The 16,023-nt window shown below is 47.0% G+C and overlaps 1 protein-coding gene across 1 annotated transcript in view; it reads right to left on the bottom strand.

Moving 5' to 3' along the window:
- LOC142578021 (uncharacterized) overlaps positions 1 to 15,188 on the bottom strand; it is a 42,166-nt gene extending 26,978 nt beyond the window's left edge. The window contains exons 1-4 of the mRNA XM_075687448.1: positions 15,075 to 15,188; positions 12,304 to 12,363; positions 2,828 to 2,889; positions 1,752 to 1,772 (exon numbers count right to left, since the gene is read on the bottom strand). Of these exons, the coding sequence (XP_075543563.1) occupies positions 1,752 to 1,772; positions 2,828 to 2,889; positions 12,304 to 12,352 (132 nt within the window). The 5' untranslated portion in view covers positions 12,353 to 12,363; positions 15,075 to 15,188. The remainder of the gene's footprint in view (positions 1 to 1,751; positions 1,773 to 2,827; positions 2,890 to 12,303; positions 12,364 to 15,074) is intronic.
- Between the last annotated feature and the right edge of the window lie 835 nt (positions 15,189 to 16,023).

Below are 16,023 nucleotides of genomic sequence, written 5' to 3'. Positions count from 1 at the left end.
CCAGCTAAAACTCTGTCTACTATGCCTGCTATCACAATAACTCATGATGGAATTTTATCTTTGTTAGATAACATTAAGCTTTCTTCATCGACAGGCGTCGACGAAATCAATTCCAAGCTGTTAAGGAACACCAGACATACCATTACTGCGTATCTGTGTATTTTGTTTTCTCATTCACTCTCTGTAGGTCACTTGCCAAATGATTGGAAAGTGGGGAAGGTTGTTCCTGTCTACAAATCTGGTAAAAAAGATTCCCCGCTAAATTACCGCCCCATATCATTAACAAGCGTCCCGTGCAAAATCATGGAGCATGTCATTTATTCTAATATCATGGCATTTCTCGATAAAAATAACTTTTTTCATCCATCTCAGCATGGCTTTCGAAAGGGCTTCTCATGCGAGACCAAACTGGCCATTTTCATTCATGACTTGCATGTTAACCTCGACACCAACATAATAACTGATGCCATTTTCTTAGATTACGCAAACGCGTTTGATAAAGTGCCGCATCAACGATTACTTTTAAAACTAAACCAGTTAAACCTGGACCACAACATTCTGATTTGGATCAAGGAATTCTTGTCTAACCGGTCCCAACACGTCCTTGTTAATAATCATACCTCTGACCCTGTTCCTGTAACATCTGGTGTACCCCAAGGTTCTGTTCTCGGTCCTCTCCTATTTCTAATATATATTAACGACTTGCCTCAACACTTATCTTGCCAAATCCGTATGTTTGCTGACGACTGTGTAATTTACCGATCAGTTTCTAATCATTGCGACGCAGCAAAACTTCAGCATGATCTAGACCGTGTCCAGGAATGGTGCGACCGCTGGCTAATGACCCTTAATCCGAGTAAATGTAAACTTCTTTCCATTACTCGCCAAAAGCACCCCGTTACATTCCCGTACATAATTGCTAACGAACCTATAGAAGCAGTAACATCGTTCAAATACTTAGGCGTTACTTTGTCCAATGATCTCTCATGGCATGCACATACTACATACATCATATCATCGGCAAATAGAACTCTCGGTTTTCTGAAACGTCACCTTCGTAACGCTCCCCAACAAGTTAAATTACTGGCCTATAAGTCACTTATCCGTTCAAAACTTGAGTATGCGTCAGCCATATGGTCCCCACATCAAGCATGCGTCGTAGATGACCTTGAAGCGGTACAAAATCGTGCCGCCAGATTCATTCACTCATCTTATTCTCACGAAATCAGTGTTACCGCCCTCAAAGCGGAATCTGGGCTGCAAGCTTTATCCCTCCGCCGACGCATAGCAACACTTTGTCTATTCTATAAGCTTTACCATTCATCACTTAACAGTGCCCCTTACATAACACCACCCACATACATATCTCCTCGCACTGGTCACCAACTGCAAGTTTCCCGTACACGTATGAGAACTGTTAATTTTTCAGCATCTTTTTTTCCTCGTGCAGCCAAAGACTGGAACAGCCTTCCTCGCAATATCATCGTTCTCACCTGTCCATCATCTTTTTCTGCCAATGTGACTGAGTACCTGTCGTCACAAATTTGAGTGTTTTATTTTTTAGGTACACCCACCCCTTATGTAATACCCCCTAGTGGCGTCTTTAAGGTAAATAAATGAAATGAAATGAAACATTAGGCCCTGCGTAAAAATTAATATAACCTACATGTATCCAAGTTCCTGTTATCTTGGCAACAGAAGGCATTGGTGACCAAGCGAACTATGATATAGAAATTTGGAGGTATACTTACATAACAAAGACTTCCTGTATTCTGCACAGTTGCAGATGTGTGAGAGGCGTAGCAATCAAAGGAATCCAAAAACGAAGTAGAATGTATTATAAATGGTGTATACCAGCAGAACAATATACTATAAAAGCGCTAATATTCAAGAATAGTCTCTCAGCACAAACATATTCAGTGCTTAGCGCAAGTGTCTTTACGAAAACATATTAAAATATATAATTTAATCTAGAAGCCGTGATCTAGCTCATTCTAGAAAAATCGATGTAGATTTCCTGACATTCAACTTAGCGGAGAAATTAAACATAACCAACAGCTTTACCGCAATGATTATACAAGGTGTCCCACATAACTTGAGCCAAAAAATTTAAAGATGAAAGGCACATCGGTAGGGAATTGAACCGAACGCATACTATTGGCAATAGCCTATAGTAACTCAGCTAGATTATTTTTTTCACCTATAACTCACTCATGAATTAAGTTTAATTACCCAACTTTTTAATCCTTGGCTGAGGACCCCAAGTATGATGCGCAGATTAGTAGAGCACATTCAGAACCCACGGCTCAAGCTTCCTTTGCGATACGTCTCACGTAGTCTATTTTTCCGGGTTCCAAAGAAGTCCCGCGAAATATTAAAATAAAGTCACGTGACGAAGCGTTTGCGCAGCGGTATTGTGCTGCTCTCAAGCGTACGTTCGCTGAACAAGGTCGGCTGCATCGTGACTGGCGACGAAAAAGCGGCAGGACGTTCTTTATCTCATCGGCAGCACTCGGCCAGCAGCATGCATTTTCGCTGCCATGCGACGCGAACCGACCTTGTTCACCGAACGCACGCTTGAGAGCAGCACGATACCACTGCGCAAGCGCAAACGCTCCGTCACGTGGCTTTTTTTATTTTTTAAATTTACATTTAAGATAGTTGCCATATATGCGGGCGTAAACTAAGTGTAGTCATCAGAAAAATGTGACCACCGCGTGTAAGTTTTGAGATTGCCACGGCGTATCCCACTGCAATTCCTTTCATAGAAAAGTTGCTCTCAAACACGTGCATTGGCATCTACCCTTTTGTTTATAAGTGAGCTCACCTTTCCAAAGCACTGGGCGTCTTCTCGTTGCTCGATTAGACCCCACTGCGGTAATGGTGAACCTGGACGCAAAAAATGAAGGAGTACTTTTCAAAGCACCAGATACAAAAGCATCAAGCCTGCGTATGAGCCTGACATAATTATGCCGACTACACAAGTTCAAACAATATTCTATTTTGTTTTTATCAAGAAATTTTGAGGTGCTCTAAGTTACTCAAGCAAAACTGTCAGCGTACGAAAGATGTACAAAATTCATAGGTGGGAGTTTCTTTCTAAAAGAAGCGCTGATTTATTCTATGCAAACGAAAGAGATTACAAGTTTTTTGCAGTTACTTGATGAATTAATTGTTGGGCTGTTAGCAGAAGACAATAAAAAACGTGTCAATCATGTTGGTTCATTCATGCAACCATGATATATGTCTGGCGTGCATAGTGTAAAAAAAGAGTACACTCGATCAAGGAGCGCAGAAGCCCAGAATTCTCACAGCTGTACATGCGTCGGCCCCTTTGCGAATCGAACGCACAATACCAACATGCACTCGTAAAGACTATGCTGTATTGTCAATTTCATCCCATGCAGGGTGTCACAGCCTACAGCCATGAACGGATTGCACTGAAACGCAGTGCAGGCAAAAGATTTATTCTTTTTTGAAGGTTCTTCTTTCTCTCTTTTCCATTCTCGTTTTGCTGCAGGTGTTTCCTTCATGATTTATGTGTTGGTGAAGAACATACATAAAATTCCATCAGCCAGGAGTAATCTCAAACGTAGTAAAAGCCCACCGACGAAATGATCGCTGACTGGACGAATCTTCGGATACCCTGCTGGAAGAAAACGGAGGACATGAATGAGGCTAGCTACGGGCCCATCTAGCCTTCCAGAGGCATGATCCTGCTTCGATACAGATGGCCCAGTGGAGAGCCCAGGTCTGCTGCTGCATGCAAGCTTCACGCTTTTTTTTTTACGGATTATGGGATACCCTCTTATGGGTGTTCAGAAATGTCCATTTTTTCATTAGTAAGATCTTGATGAGGGCTAGTTGGTTCCTACTCATACCGGTTCATGCCGGCGGCACTGAAATTTTCTAAATGTTTGCCAAGAGTCTTGGTGGGTTCTGCAGGTTCTCTAGGACTCTGTAAACGTACAATGTAGTCAAAGTACTATAACTGCTATTCGCAGTAATGCAGTTGTCGATCACTGAGTCCCGTGATTTTATATGAATTATGATATACAATTTATGTCATGCTTCAGTGCGAATACAACTATTTGGATGCAGTTCTGAAAGCGCACTGCGACGAGGTGTATTGTCGTTCACAACGTTGTGGAACGCTTAGTAAAGGCCCTGCAAGGGCTGTCCGTAGCACGGGACTCGCTCGCGATCACGGCACGGTCCTTCGTCTTCCCCTTCATTCGGCACATACACAGGGGCGCGTCTGCTTTATTACAATGCTCTGGGAGCGAAGCGTAGCCATCCTGGCGACTCAGGGCGCGGAGAAGATGAGTGGGTCGTAATACTGTTTCAAGCGGTTGACATGTACTGTCTCTCGTCCATGACGACGCAGGTCTGGTGACACTGTGAGAGGCTCAACGATGTAGTTGACCGGTGAAGTGGCCTCGATGATACGGTACGGACCGTGATAACGCGCCAGGAGTTTAAAGGAAATGCCAGGAACGTGGGCTGGTATCCAAAGTCACACAAGCGAAGCAGGAGCAAAGTTGCGCAGTGGTTGATGAGCACAGTCATGTTTTGTCTTTTGACGTTCTTGTGTCTCACTAGTCAGGGCACGTGCCAGCTGGCGGCAATCTTCCACATATTTGGCAACTTCGGAAGGCGGAGTATACTCTGTAGCGTCAGGTTGGTACGACAGTATGGTGTCCAAAGGGCACGAAGGCTCACGGCCATACACAAGGAAAAAGGGGGGAAAGCCGCTGGTTGCTTGCGTCGCGGTGTTGTATAAGAACGTAACAAAAGGGAGTACGGTGTCCCAGTTGGAGTGATCGGATGAAATGTGCAACTACATCCGCAACATGTCGCGAAGTGTTCGATTGAGCCGCTCGGTCAGACCGTTCGTTTGAGGATGGTACGCGGTCGATTTGCGGTGAATAATCCTGCACTCAGTGAGGAGGCCCTGGACGCCCTCCGACAGGAAGACACGGCCTCTATCACTCAGTAGTTCTCGGGGAGCACAGTGGCGAAGAACAAAATTGCGAAGGATGAAGAAACCAACGTCACGGGCAGTCACTGCTGGCAGAGCTGCAGTCTCAGCGTAGCGAGTAAGGTGGTCTAAGCCGACAATAATCCACCGATTTCCACACCCGCTACATGGAAGCGGGCCGTAGGGGTCGATGCCGACGCGGTCGAACGGACGAGACGGGCACGGTAGCAGCTGCAACGGTTCTGTTAAACGCTGGGTAGGTCTCTTGCCTTGTTGGTATGTAGTATACGACTGTACTTTTGCACAAAGTTGTACATGCCTCGCCAATAATAGCGCTAACGTAACCTTGTGTTAGTTTTGAGGACGCCGGCATGAGCGCTTAGGGGATCAACATGAAAAGACGCGCAGATGTGAGAGCGCATATGACGAGGTATGACAAGGAGCCATTTCCGACCATCGGGCATGTAGTTGCGGCGATATAGAATGTTGTTCCGCACGGAAAAGTGGGTTGCTTGGCGACGCAGTGCTCTTGTCGAACGGACATCAGACGGAGCGGCAAGGTAGTCAAGTAACATTACAAGTGTTGGGTCCTTGCGCTGCTCTGTGAGCATGTCAGTGATGGTCAACGGTGACAGTGTGGACGAGGAAGGTGACAAAGACGCCAAATCAGGCGTCAGTGGGGAGCTAGAAAGCACATCAACGTCGGAGTGCTTGCGACCGGAGCGGTACATGACGCGGATGTCGTACTCTTGCAAGCGAAGCGCCCAAATTCCCAAGCGTCCCGACGGATCTTTCAAGGAAGAAAGCCAACAAAGGGGATGCTGGTCAGTAACTACGGCAAAAGAACGGCCGTAAAAGTATGGGCGAAACTTGCTTAATGCCCGGATGATCAGTAGGTACTCCTTTTTTGTGACGGAGTAATTTGATTCTGCTTTCTTTAAAGTACGGCTCGCATAAGCGACGACGTATTCATCATAGCCAGCTTTCCGTTGCGCTAAGACCGCGCTAAGGCCAACTCCGCTGGCGTCACTATGAACTTCCGTGGGAGCATCAGGATCGTGGTGGCGAAGAATCGGGGGTGAGGTCAACAAGTGGCGCAACTGCTGAAATGCTGCATCACATTCAGGTGACCACGCCGCTATGCCGTTACTGGCGGAAAGTAAACTTGTCAAGGGCGCCATGATGGATGCGAAATTGCGTACAAAGCGAGGAAATAGGAACATAAGCCAATAAAACTTCTGATGGTTTTGATATACGTGGGCTTTGGGAAGTCGGCAATGGCGCGGAGCTTGTCTGGGTCCGGGAGGACGCCGTCTTTTCAGATACCGTGACCTAAAATGGTTAGCTTGCTCGCAGCAAAACGGCACTTTTTGAGGTTAAGCTCTAGGCTGGCAGATCCGAAACAGGCCAGAATCTCATGCAGACGAGCGAGGTGTGTCGGAAAATCGGTTGAGAAGACGACGATGTCGTCTAGGTAACATAAACAGGTCTTCCATTTGTGGATGTGAAGTGGAGTCGATCATACGCTCAAGAGTGGCAGGCGCGTTGCACAGCCCGAAGGGCATGACATTAAACTCGTAGAGGCCATAGGGTGTAACAAATGCGGTATTCGGACGGTCAGGTTCGGCCATTGGAACTTCACAGTACCCGGAGCGCAGATCCAAGGAACTTAAATATTCTGCGCCTTGTAAACAGTCGAGAGCGTTATCGATCCGAGGCAGTGGTTAAACGTCTTTTCTCGTTATCTTGTTTAGGCGTCTGTAGTCGACACAAAAGCGAATGGAACCATCTTTTTTCTTACCAATACGACAGGTGAAGACCAAGGACTTTGAGAGGGACGGATGACTACGTTTGAGCATATCGTCCACTTGCTCTGTGATGATTCGGCGCACTTCGGCGGAGACACGATACGGGCGCTGCCGCAAAGGGGAGTGGGAACCGGTGTCGATGGTGTGAGAAACACCGGTGGCACGGCCCAGTGACGTCTGATGACAGTCGAAAGAAGAGAGAAACTTGTGAAGGAGAGTGAGAAGTTGGCGGTGGTGAGATGGGGAATAGCAGGGTCTATGGCGTTGTCAAAACCCACTGAAGGTGATGAATCTGAGACCGAAGCGATGGCGTCAACGTGACGGAGGGAGTCGGTAGGAACATCGAGATCGTCAACGTAGTCGACCGCCTGGAAGTATTGCACGGTCTCTCCACGCAGTAGGCTGATCGGGTACTGGTAGTAGTTGGTGACCAGAATCACAGTTGACCCAGATGTTGTAATAAGCACGGCAAACGGAAGAACAATGCCTTTGCGCTGAGCAAACAAATCGGACGGCGTGAACACTACAGTGGCGTCAGATGCGGCATCAGACGACAGGACAACAGCTATCGATGACTCAGGGGGTATGGTTGTGTCGGCACCAACAGTGAGTTTGTCGGCAAAGTGAAGAGAGCTGGTCGGCAGTGATTCACATAGTGGTAAAAGCGACACTTCTGCACGCGAACAGTCAATGACAGCATGATGACGTGACAGGAAATCCCAACCAAGGATGAGGCCGTGAGAGCATGATGGTAGCACGAAACACTCGATTATGTACAGAACGTCGTTGATGACGACACGGGCCGTGCATACAGCTGAATGGTGAATTCGCTGCGCGCTGGCAGTGGCGAGCACCAGGCCAGAGCGAGCTGTAATCACTTTTCGTAGCTTGCGGCAAAAGCTCTCGTGAACAACGGAAACGGCTGCTCCGATATCGACTATTGCCACTGCGGGAACTCCCTCTACGAAAACGGTAATAACATTTTGCGGCGAAGAATGAGGTCTTGAAAACGTCGATGTATTTGCAGTTCTTGCCTCGGGAACTGCACCAGTCAGTTTCCCTATTCAGTGGGAGCTTGACGGCGCAGGGGCGAAATGGAACGCCGACGAGGGGAAGGGGAACACCGAGTTTCCGACCGGCAATCAGTGTCAAGACGTCGCGGTGAAAATGGAGGCGCGGTGGCGTATTGTAGCACGTAGCTGGGCATGTCAAAGGTGGTACGCGTAGTTGGGCCGCGGCTGTGACAAAAGCGCGCCGCATGGCCAGCAATGCGCCAGTGCGCCAAGTCTCGGTGGGACGAAAAAACTGTGGTGACGGTCGGGCAACTGGAAATGAAGCCGGATGCACGGGCGATGAAAAGGAAGCTCTCAGCGCAGGTGGCCGGGCAACCACGGCTGCATAACTGAGCGGGAGCGACGTAGGAAGAGTTGCAAACTCGGTATGGGACAGCGGCACACTCAAAGGGTTGAGTGGGGAGGAGGGGGGAGGGTCGTAGGAGCTGCAGGAAGCGCTTCCGATGTCTGAGTCCTGATGGCTTGCTGCAGCATTGGAGGCAAAGCTACCGTAGGTGCGTCGCTGTGAGGCAGCAGCGAGAGCTGCCTGGCCACCTCTTCACGATTAAAATCATAGATATGCTATGAGAGGGTCGAGTTGGTCATGTCGGGAGAAAGCGCGATGCTCGAGACGGAATCGGCGTTCTGAATGTTCTGGTGGGCGATGGAACGTTGGTGGCGCAGCTCGTCAAAGCTCTGGCAGAGGTTAATGAGGACGGATACGCTAATTGGGCATTTGGCCAGCAGCATCTGGAATGCGCCGTCCTCGATGCCCTTGAGGATATGTTTGATCTTGTCATCCTCTGACATGCTGGAATTTACCTGCTTGCACAAATCGAGAACATCCTCAATGTAGCTGGAGAATGTCTCTCCAGGCTGCTGTGCGCGTTGGCGTAGGCGCTGTTGAGCGGGTAGCTTACGCACAGCTGGGCGATGAAACACTTCGGCAAAAAGAGTTTTAAACGCGGACCAGCTTGTAAAGTCGGATTCGTGGTTGAAGTACCAAAGTTTCACTACGTCCGCGAGGTAAAAAGATACGTGGGTCGGCTTAGACTGGTCATCCCATTTGTTATGGGCCCTTACACGTTCGTACGATAACAGCCAGTCTTCCACGTCGTGTTCGACGGTCCCACTGTAGATGCGTGGGTCGCGTTGACGAAGGACGCCGGCGCAGATGACAGTGGCAGCCGGTGGTGCAGGCAACGAGGTGGCGGGATCAGGCATAGTGCAGGGCCATGTTGTAGGCAGGGTTTGTGTGCCCAGCTCCAGGACGAGGCGAAGGATCTCAGCAACCTCCACCGAATGCGACGAGGTTTTGGAACGCTAGGTAAAGGTGCTGCAAGGGCTGTCCGTAGCACCAGGCTCGCTCGCGATCACGGCACGGTCCTTCGTTTTCCTCGTCGGTCGGCACATACACAGGGGCGCGTCTGCTTCATTACAGCACAATTAATTTTTTGCGGTTACTTCTTCTTGTGCTTATTTTGAAAAGCATGATTCATCTTTAAACAACGCACCGAAATTCGGCCTGCGCACCTCTGCATGCTCCATTCAAGTACACTGCAGGCTAACCAATCTGTCCGTCATGCTTCGTAATTTTCGCAAACTGGAAGTGTGGCCTGCTGAGGTGCGTGCCTCCTCTGGTCGACTCTGCGAGTGCTTTTGCAGTGTCGACTGTTTAGGGGACCTGCGATCTTAATCACGTCTCAATGTTCAAGTGGCGCATGCAAAAACGGTGCTAAGTCTAAGAGAGAGTAGCAACTCAGAGCTAGCGCAGGCGAACATGGAAGTACTTTGACAGAACACAACGTATGAGATTTCCTGCCGTTTTATAGGCTGTCGATGCGTCGTTGTCGTCATCCGGCGTTGCCATTGTGATCATATGACATCGACAAAGCGTTTATGTCCTCATGTCCTTGTCGCCATCGTCATGGCATCGTCATCGGCGCATCGTTGTCGTTATCCTCTGGCTGTCACGGTTGTTCTGATGTCGTTCAGCCGCCATCGTACTTGTGTCCTCGTGTTCGCCGAAATGCTCGATGTGGCGTTTCTTTTTTATCGTTATTAGAAAATTTCTCGCATTTCATTTATTTGTTTTTATTATTTTATAAGACTCATTTTTCACAGACTGTTAACAATTTATAGCCCGTTACTCTTCACTGTGGTAAAATTATTAACTGCCAGCACTCATTTATTATGCAAAATATATTGCCCTCTAACTCAAATCAGTACAATTTCCTAGCTATTTCAGCCAGCTCAGCTCATTGTAAAGTGGGTATCGTTTTTCCGGTAAAGCCTATAAAATAAACCTCGTAGTCGCAGCTTTATAGGCCTACAAATAACATTTCATAAAGTTCATATTCCTTTGCCGCCAGAGTATCTCAATTGGATTAAATTATGGAAGTTTAAGTGCCAAAACTACGTGATTACGAGGCACGCCGTAGTGAAGGACTCTGGAATAATTTTGGCACCTGGGGTTATTTAACATGCTCCTAAATCTAAGTACACGGGTGTCTGTGTTTCCCCCCATAGAAAAGCGGTCACTGTGGCCAGCGTTTGATCCCGCGGCCTTGTGGTTAGCAGCGCAACACCATAGCCACTAAGCAACCACGCGGGTAGCTCAATGCATCAACTCCAGCGGTCCGGCTCTAGGATTCTTTACGGAAAATCTTGCAGATCGTTTTTGGGCAGCAATGATTGTGTAATTATATGATTGATGCTGCATACGTACGGGAACGGTTGGTGGACACCCAAAATAATTATAACTTGACTAATAACCAGCGTACCCTATGTCTCAGATCAGGAACCACTAATGTTTAGTAAATGTAGTGAATAATGACTTTGCTATTTCACTTTCACATTTTGCCATATATTTGTAGACATGCATTTAGTGTTGCCCTGTGCAAACTACACCGTCAGTGTCCATTTCCTAAGAATAAATGCGTGTATGAGTGAATCGACAAAATTCACGTGTTTGTAAACAGAGATATGTTGTTTTTTACCCTTACATACACGTTATAATAATTTTGTTACATATACTAGGCCTATCTAGCATGATAGTCCTCGTTACGATCTTCCATATTTTGCTCAATATCTTTTAAAATCGTAAATACAACGGCCCAAATTTGGGCTATTCTGTAGTCTGGAATATTGCTGTTTAGTATGGTGACAAAAAGTGTGTTCGTGGTGTTTGTGTATACTTGTTTGCATTAAGAGGAGCTAGCGTATTAGTTAAAACTAATTTTTAAATGTTTAGGCGCATCGTTATTATGAAGTTAGCATTACAAATTCAGGGTCTGCATCATTCTTTAGGTGCGACATCTAAAGCATTGTTCTATATAAAGTTGCGTTCTCATTAGCCTTCGTATGAAGGCTACATGGCGCAGATCTGCACAACCTAATGGGTGAATGTCATTTATATTGTTTTCAAATCCAAAGTGTTGGAGGCGGTATGTGTAACGATTTCTTTTCTATATCATTCAATGTGAAAATGCGGGGGCATTACCCTTGGGCAACGTCGCAATATTTGTAGTTTCTCGTGTTTACCTAAAGCTTGGGAGTATACGTGGCGCCATTTACGTGCCCCATTATTCCTTTAGAGCCTCGGAGACTGTAAATCTGAATGTAGCCAAATGTTGTTTTCGGGAGGGGGGGGAGGCGAAGGAGCCTTGAAACGCGCCTCTATATCTCTTTAATTAGTTGACAGTCTCTTTTGCTTGTATTATATCTTTCGTGTGCATCTTTTCAAGGTGAGCACTTTCTTCTTTATTGCAAATTACGGCAGCTATTTGGGCACTCCAGGCGCATTTCCGCCGCCGATGTCACCGTGACATTCTGTATAGAGTTTAGAGGAGTTTATACGCCGATAAAAAAGACTGTCCTTGCTTCGTACAGCCGTCTACAGATTAGCTCTCGCAATCGGTGCTTCGACTTTCGGGCGAAACTGTGAGTTTTTCTGTTCATGCTGAATACCAGGAAAAGGCCGATCTATAAAAAATAAATATACATGCACAGTTGCTAGGCAGGAACCATGATGCTGATACTCACCGCTTTCCTATAGATGCACTATAGCCAGCCGGAAGCATGCTAATCGAGGCTTGCTATTTCTTGCAGCGTTTGTCCTTTTTTCACCGTGACAATTACATATGTTGTTTCTTTCCATGCGTTCGATAATTTTAGACATTTCTGCATAAGGCCTCCCTTTCAGTCTCGGTATTTATTTTCTCTCGCGACGTTAATTTATGATGACGTGTTCAATTTTGCCTCTTTTTAGGGCTTGTCATGCTTCGGTTTCTGCGTCATATCTTTGTATCCTGTCCAGAATTCAGTCCTTTTCTTGGCCTAATTATTACTCGCTGTTGGCATGTTATTTAGGTTTCTCACCTTTTTTTTTTGTATGCATGTTAGTGACTTCCTACAAATTGCGTATGTCTGTGGCAAGCACTCTTACAAAACACCTACTTACCGAATGGAAGCATCAGACTTAGAAGCGTTAAGCAGCTTAAGATCACCATCTGGACGAAACCTGCAAAATAATTTTCGCATTATAACCAGCTCAGGTAAACATATATAGTAGGCGTGAGCAAGTATTCGAAACTGTAGTGTAAAGAGTGTACACCGCCTATGCCGTAGTACATAAAAGCTCCCTACACTTGTATCTTTGTGTTTTACTTCTTTTGTGTGGCGCTGGTGGCGAAAATACTAATTAAATATTATTCCTCATATCACCCAGTTAAGCGTATCGTTCTTTGTATTTCTTGTCTCCTGAAAGGGAGCGAAAGTATGCTATTTTAGGTACGCAGACCAATTGTTCCACATTTTAATCATTCCTTCCGTTTTCTGTTACTCCTTCACAGCTCTTGGCATCGCCTCGTATATATTCACCATTCTCCTTGGGCACATAACGTCTGCTTTGCTATATTCGCTCGTTACAGCAGTACCTCGTACCCGAAAATATTGCACCCGTGCAGAACGAACGAATCACGTCCTCTTCCGTGCTTGCAATGACTTTCTCTGCAACAAGCCTACATTTTACAGCGTAAGGTGTTATGGGTTCATTCTAGTAGCTGCTTCCGCTGGCAATAGTGTCCGCCGCCACCACCGCCACCGCCGGTGCCCGGTGTCCGCCGCAGCTATCGCCTAGCGCACGAGAAGTCACGCGATGTCACAGGCGCGCAGCGTAGCGTAGATAGGTGCTGACTTTGCATTGCAGTTCCATACTGTGGTCCGTGTAAATCCATACCTATATAAGTGATTCGCGTTTTAATGTTTCGTGCCAGCATGCGCTTAACTTTCACGGTGAGACGATGCGTGATTTGAAAGGTAGGAATATGCCGCGTCTGTAGTATGCTAAGAACAATGATGAAAAGAAGACATACCGCCATTTAGAAGAAAAAGAAGCGCACAAGGAGTGACTAGCCCGCGGTATTCAACAATCCGTTCTTGTTACTGTTCCTGCTGGCTGAGTTATTTAGACCCTCCAGTTTCCAGTTGCATCGTATCGCGACACGTATCAAGGGATGTGGCATATGTATGCCGCATAGTCTCCCTGCCAGTGTTACCTCTTCGCAACGCGGTATGGCACCTCCTCGCAAGGTACCAACCGCTTCTGAAAGAAGCGACTCGTAGAGCTACGCGCGCTGCTGCAAACACGTAACATCAGGCTCAGCAGACCACTGAGCAGAGAGTAGCAAAAGCTGTAGGTCGTCGTCGACGCAGGGCGGACAGTTTATTTAGTTCTCGAGAAATTGGCGAAAGAAAACTTCTCCGCAAAGAGCGTCTAGTGCGTCCCGCTGAAAATGCCGCCCGACAGGTTTGCCGCCCGGACCCTCAAGTGCGGGCTGGCAAAAATGCGGCCCGGCTGCTTTACCGCGAAGACCCTCAAGTGCGTGTGGCCGAAAATCAGGCACAACTACGCGAATAACCTCACGTGCGCTCAGCCGAAAATGCAGTCCGACAGCTTCGCCGCTCAGACTCTCACGTGCGAACAGACGAAAATGAGGCCCGGGAGCTTCGCCGTATGTGATAACTCTCAACATAAGCCTAATGAACGGGCAGTTGAGAATTTCTCCCACACTGACGTAGACGAGTTGGGACTCGCAAAAAGCTTGCCGCTCAGGTTCGGCTCTAGTGCCACGGGAAGACTTGCCCGGTTAAAGGCGGCACCCTTGCGCAGTGTACTCGGGAGGGCAGTCCATCCCGATTGGGTACCAATTGAACAACGCACGGTGACCACAACGATGGAGCGTAAAGTTGACATCACATACCGCTGCACCGTTGTCCGTTGTGCAGGCTGCTGCAATAACGATTCATAAGTCTCAGGTTGGCACATATACTAGCGTCATTTACAAATACAACAAAAGTCATCCCCTGTAGCTTATGCACGTGGCACTGAGTCGAGCGACTTCACTTGATCGCCTTTACATCACGAACGCTGAAGACGACGTCCCGTGTTGCGACGCCGCCGAAAACCCACATGGAGCACTGTGCGACGGATTCCATAGACTTCAACAACGTCGTCTTGACGCCATCACGCAACGCTGATTAGCACTGCTTGATCAGCTCGACCAATTTGCCATCTGCTCTCTCAACGCACGTTTTCTGGCTGCGCACAAGCTTGGCGTCATGCACGACTACATCTTAATGCGAGTTCCCCGACTATGTTTCTCCGAGACCTGGGGTCGTCCACGTGACATCACCGGCTACAGGTGTGGCGTTTCAGCGAATAGCACTGCTCACAGGGCCTTGGCTGAGCAAATATACGAACGAAGAACTGAGTGTGTGCCATTCAAACTCGTAGGAGCACCGGAAGTAGACGTAGTAGACGCAGTTCGTAACTCAGAGGGTATTGTGATTGCCTCAGTGGACATGTTTCGCCATGTGCTCAACATGGGAAGATTGCGGACTTTGTTGGAATATACCTCCGTTCCTCACCACGATGCACCCCTAATTTTTACGGGTGATTTCAACGTAAACGCGAGGTATCCCCACAATCACTAGTTCGCACACTGTGTGCAAGAAGACCTCCGCATGGAATTTGTGTCAAATGCACAATGCAGCTCTTCGCTCACTGGTTTTTGGTATTTACTATATTATACATTTTGTATTTCGAAAGAGCAAAACACCCGTATTGCCACACTGCATGTCGTTCTCGACCGACTTTTCGGACCATAAAGCACAGCTGAGTGTGGTTCAATAAACCTACGCAAACAAAAACACGGTTTTCATTATACTTACTGCTTGCAATTACCCTGTTGAATCAGTTCACGATGTTCTCCTATGGAGATGCTCCCCCAGCTAAAGCTATGACTCTGCGGCGTTTGCCGCGCAGGCCTGTGGCTTTTCTAATAAGCAAATGGCGACATGAAAAGAAGCATCAAGGGCAATGCCTTTTGAAATATAGTTGAGGGAGTGGGAAGAAGTAGAATGGACCTTCAACTCTCGTTATGGCAGAGCGTGTTCATGGCCTACTAGATTCAGACTTCAAGTAATAATCGTAGCATTTACATGAGGAGCACAAGAAAGGTTCTCTCTTTGGCTTTATGATTCTCTGCTGTGCATCCCAAATACACGAACTCGAGCCAAGAATCTGGGGGACTGTTTTGCGGCGATCTGTTTCGGCGCCACTACCACGTGCCAGAGCTCCTGCCGCGTCACCCCTTCGCCCAGTGAGAAGCTACTCCCTAAGGCTGCGGGCTGCACATCTTGGCTTCGACATGAACAGCCGATAAGAACACTATCATATTGACTTGGGGCGCCTTCCTGGAAGCGACGAAGGTATAAGCATGCCTCCGCAAGACAAAGATTTCCAGTTATTCTGTACCTACAGGTGTACCGCAGGTTTTCTTTGGTTAGGCCGATTGTGCTTTTTTATATATACTGACTTCAGTGACATTCCACTCACGGGAACTAACTACTTCTTTACGTGAATGGCCCATTTTTTTCTTTTCTGGAGCACAATAAAAAACAAATAGGTGCTAACACAATTGTCAAATTAGCTAGTTGTAAACCAGCTTCAAATTATTGCTATGCAAACTAGGTAAGTAATTTTTAGGCCTCGAAACCCAAAAATTATTAGTCTTAATTTCCGTAACAACAAATAAAGCGCACGAAGAGTGCAAGATTTTGCGTATTATTTCCCAGGAAAATTTAAATTTGAATTTGCAATGAGAATTTATCATCAAAG

The sequence above is a fragment of the Dermacentor variabilis genome, chromosome 4, assembly GCF_050947875.1.
Source record: "Dermacentor variabilis isolate Ectoservices chromosome 4, ASM5094787v1, whole genome shotgun sequence".
NCBI lineage: Eukaryota > Metazoa > Arthropoda > Arachnida > Ixodida > Ixodidae > Dermacentor > Dermacentor variabilis.
This window is presented reverse-complemented; position numbering and strand designations above follow the sequence as displayed.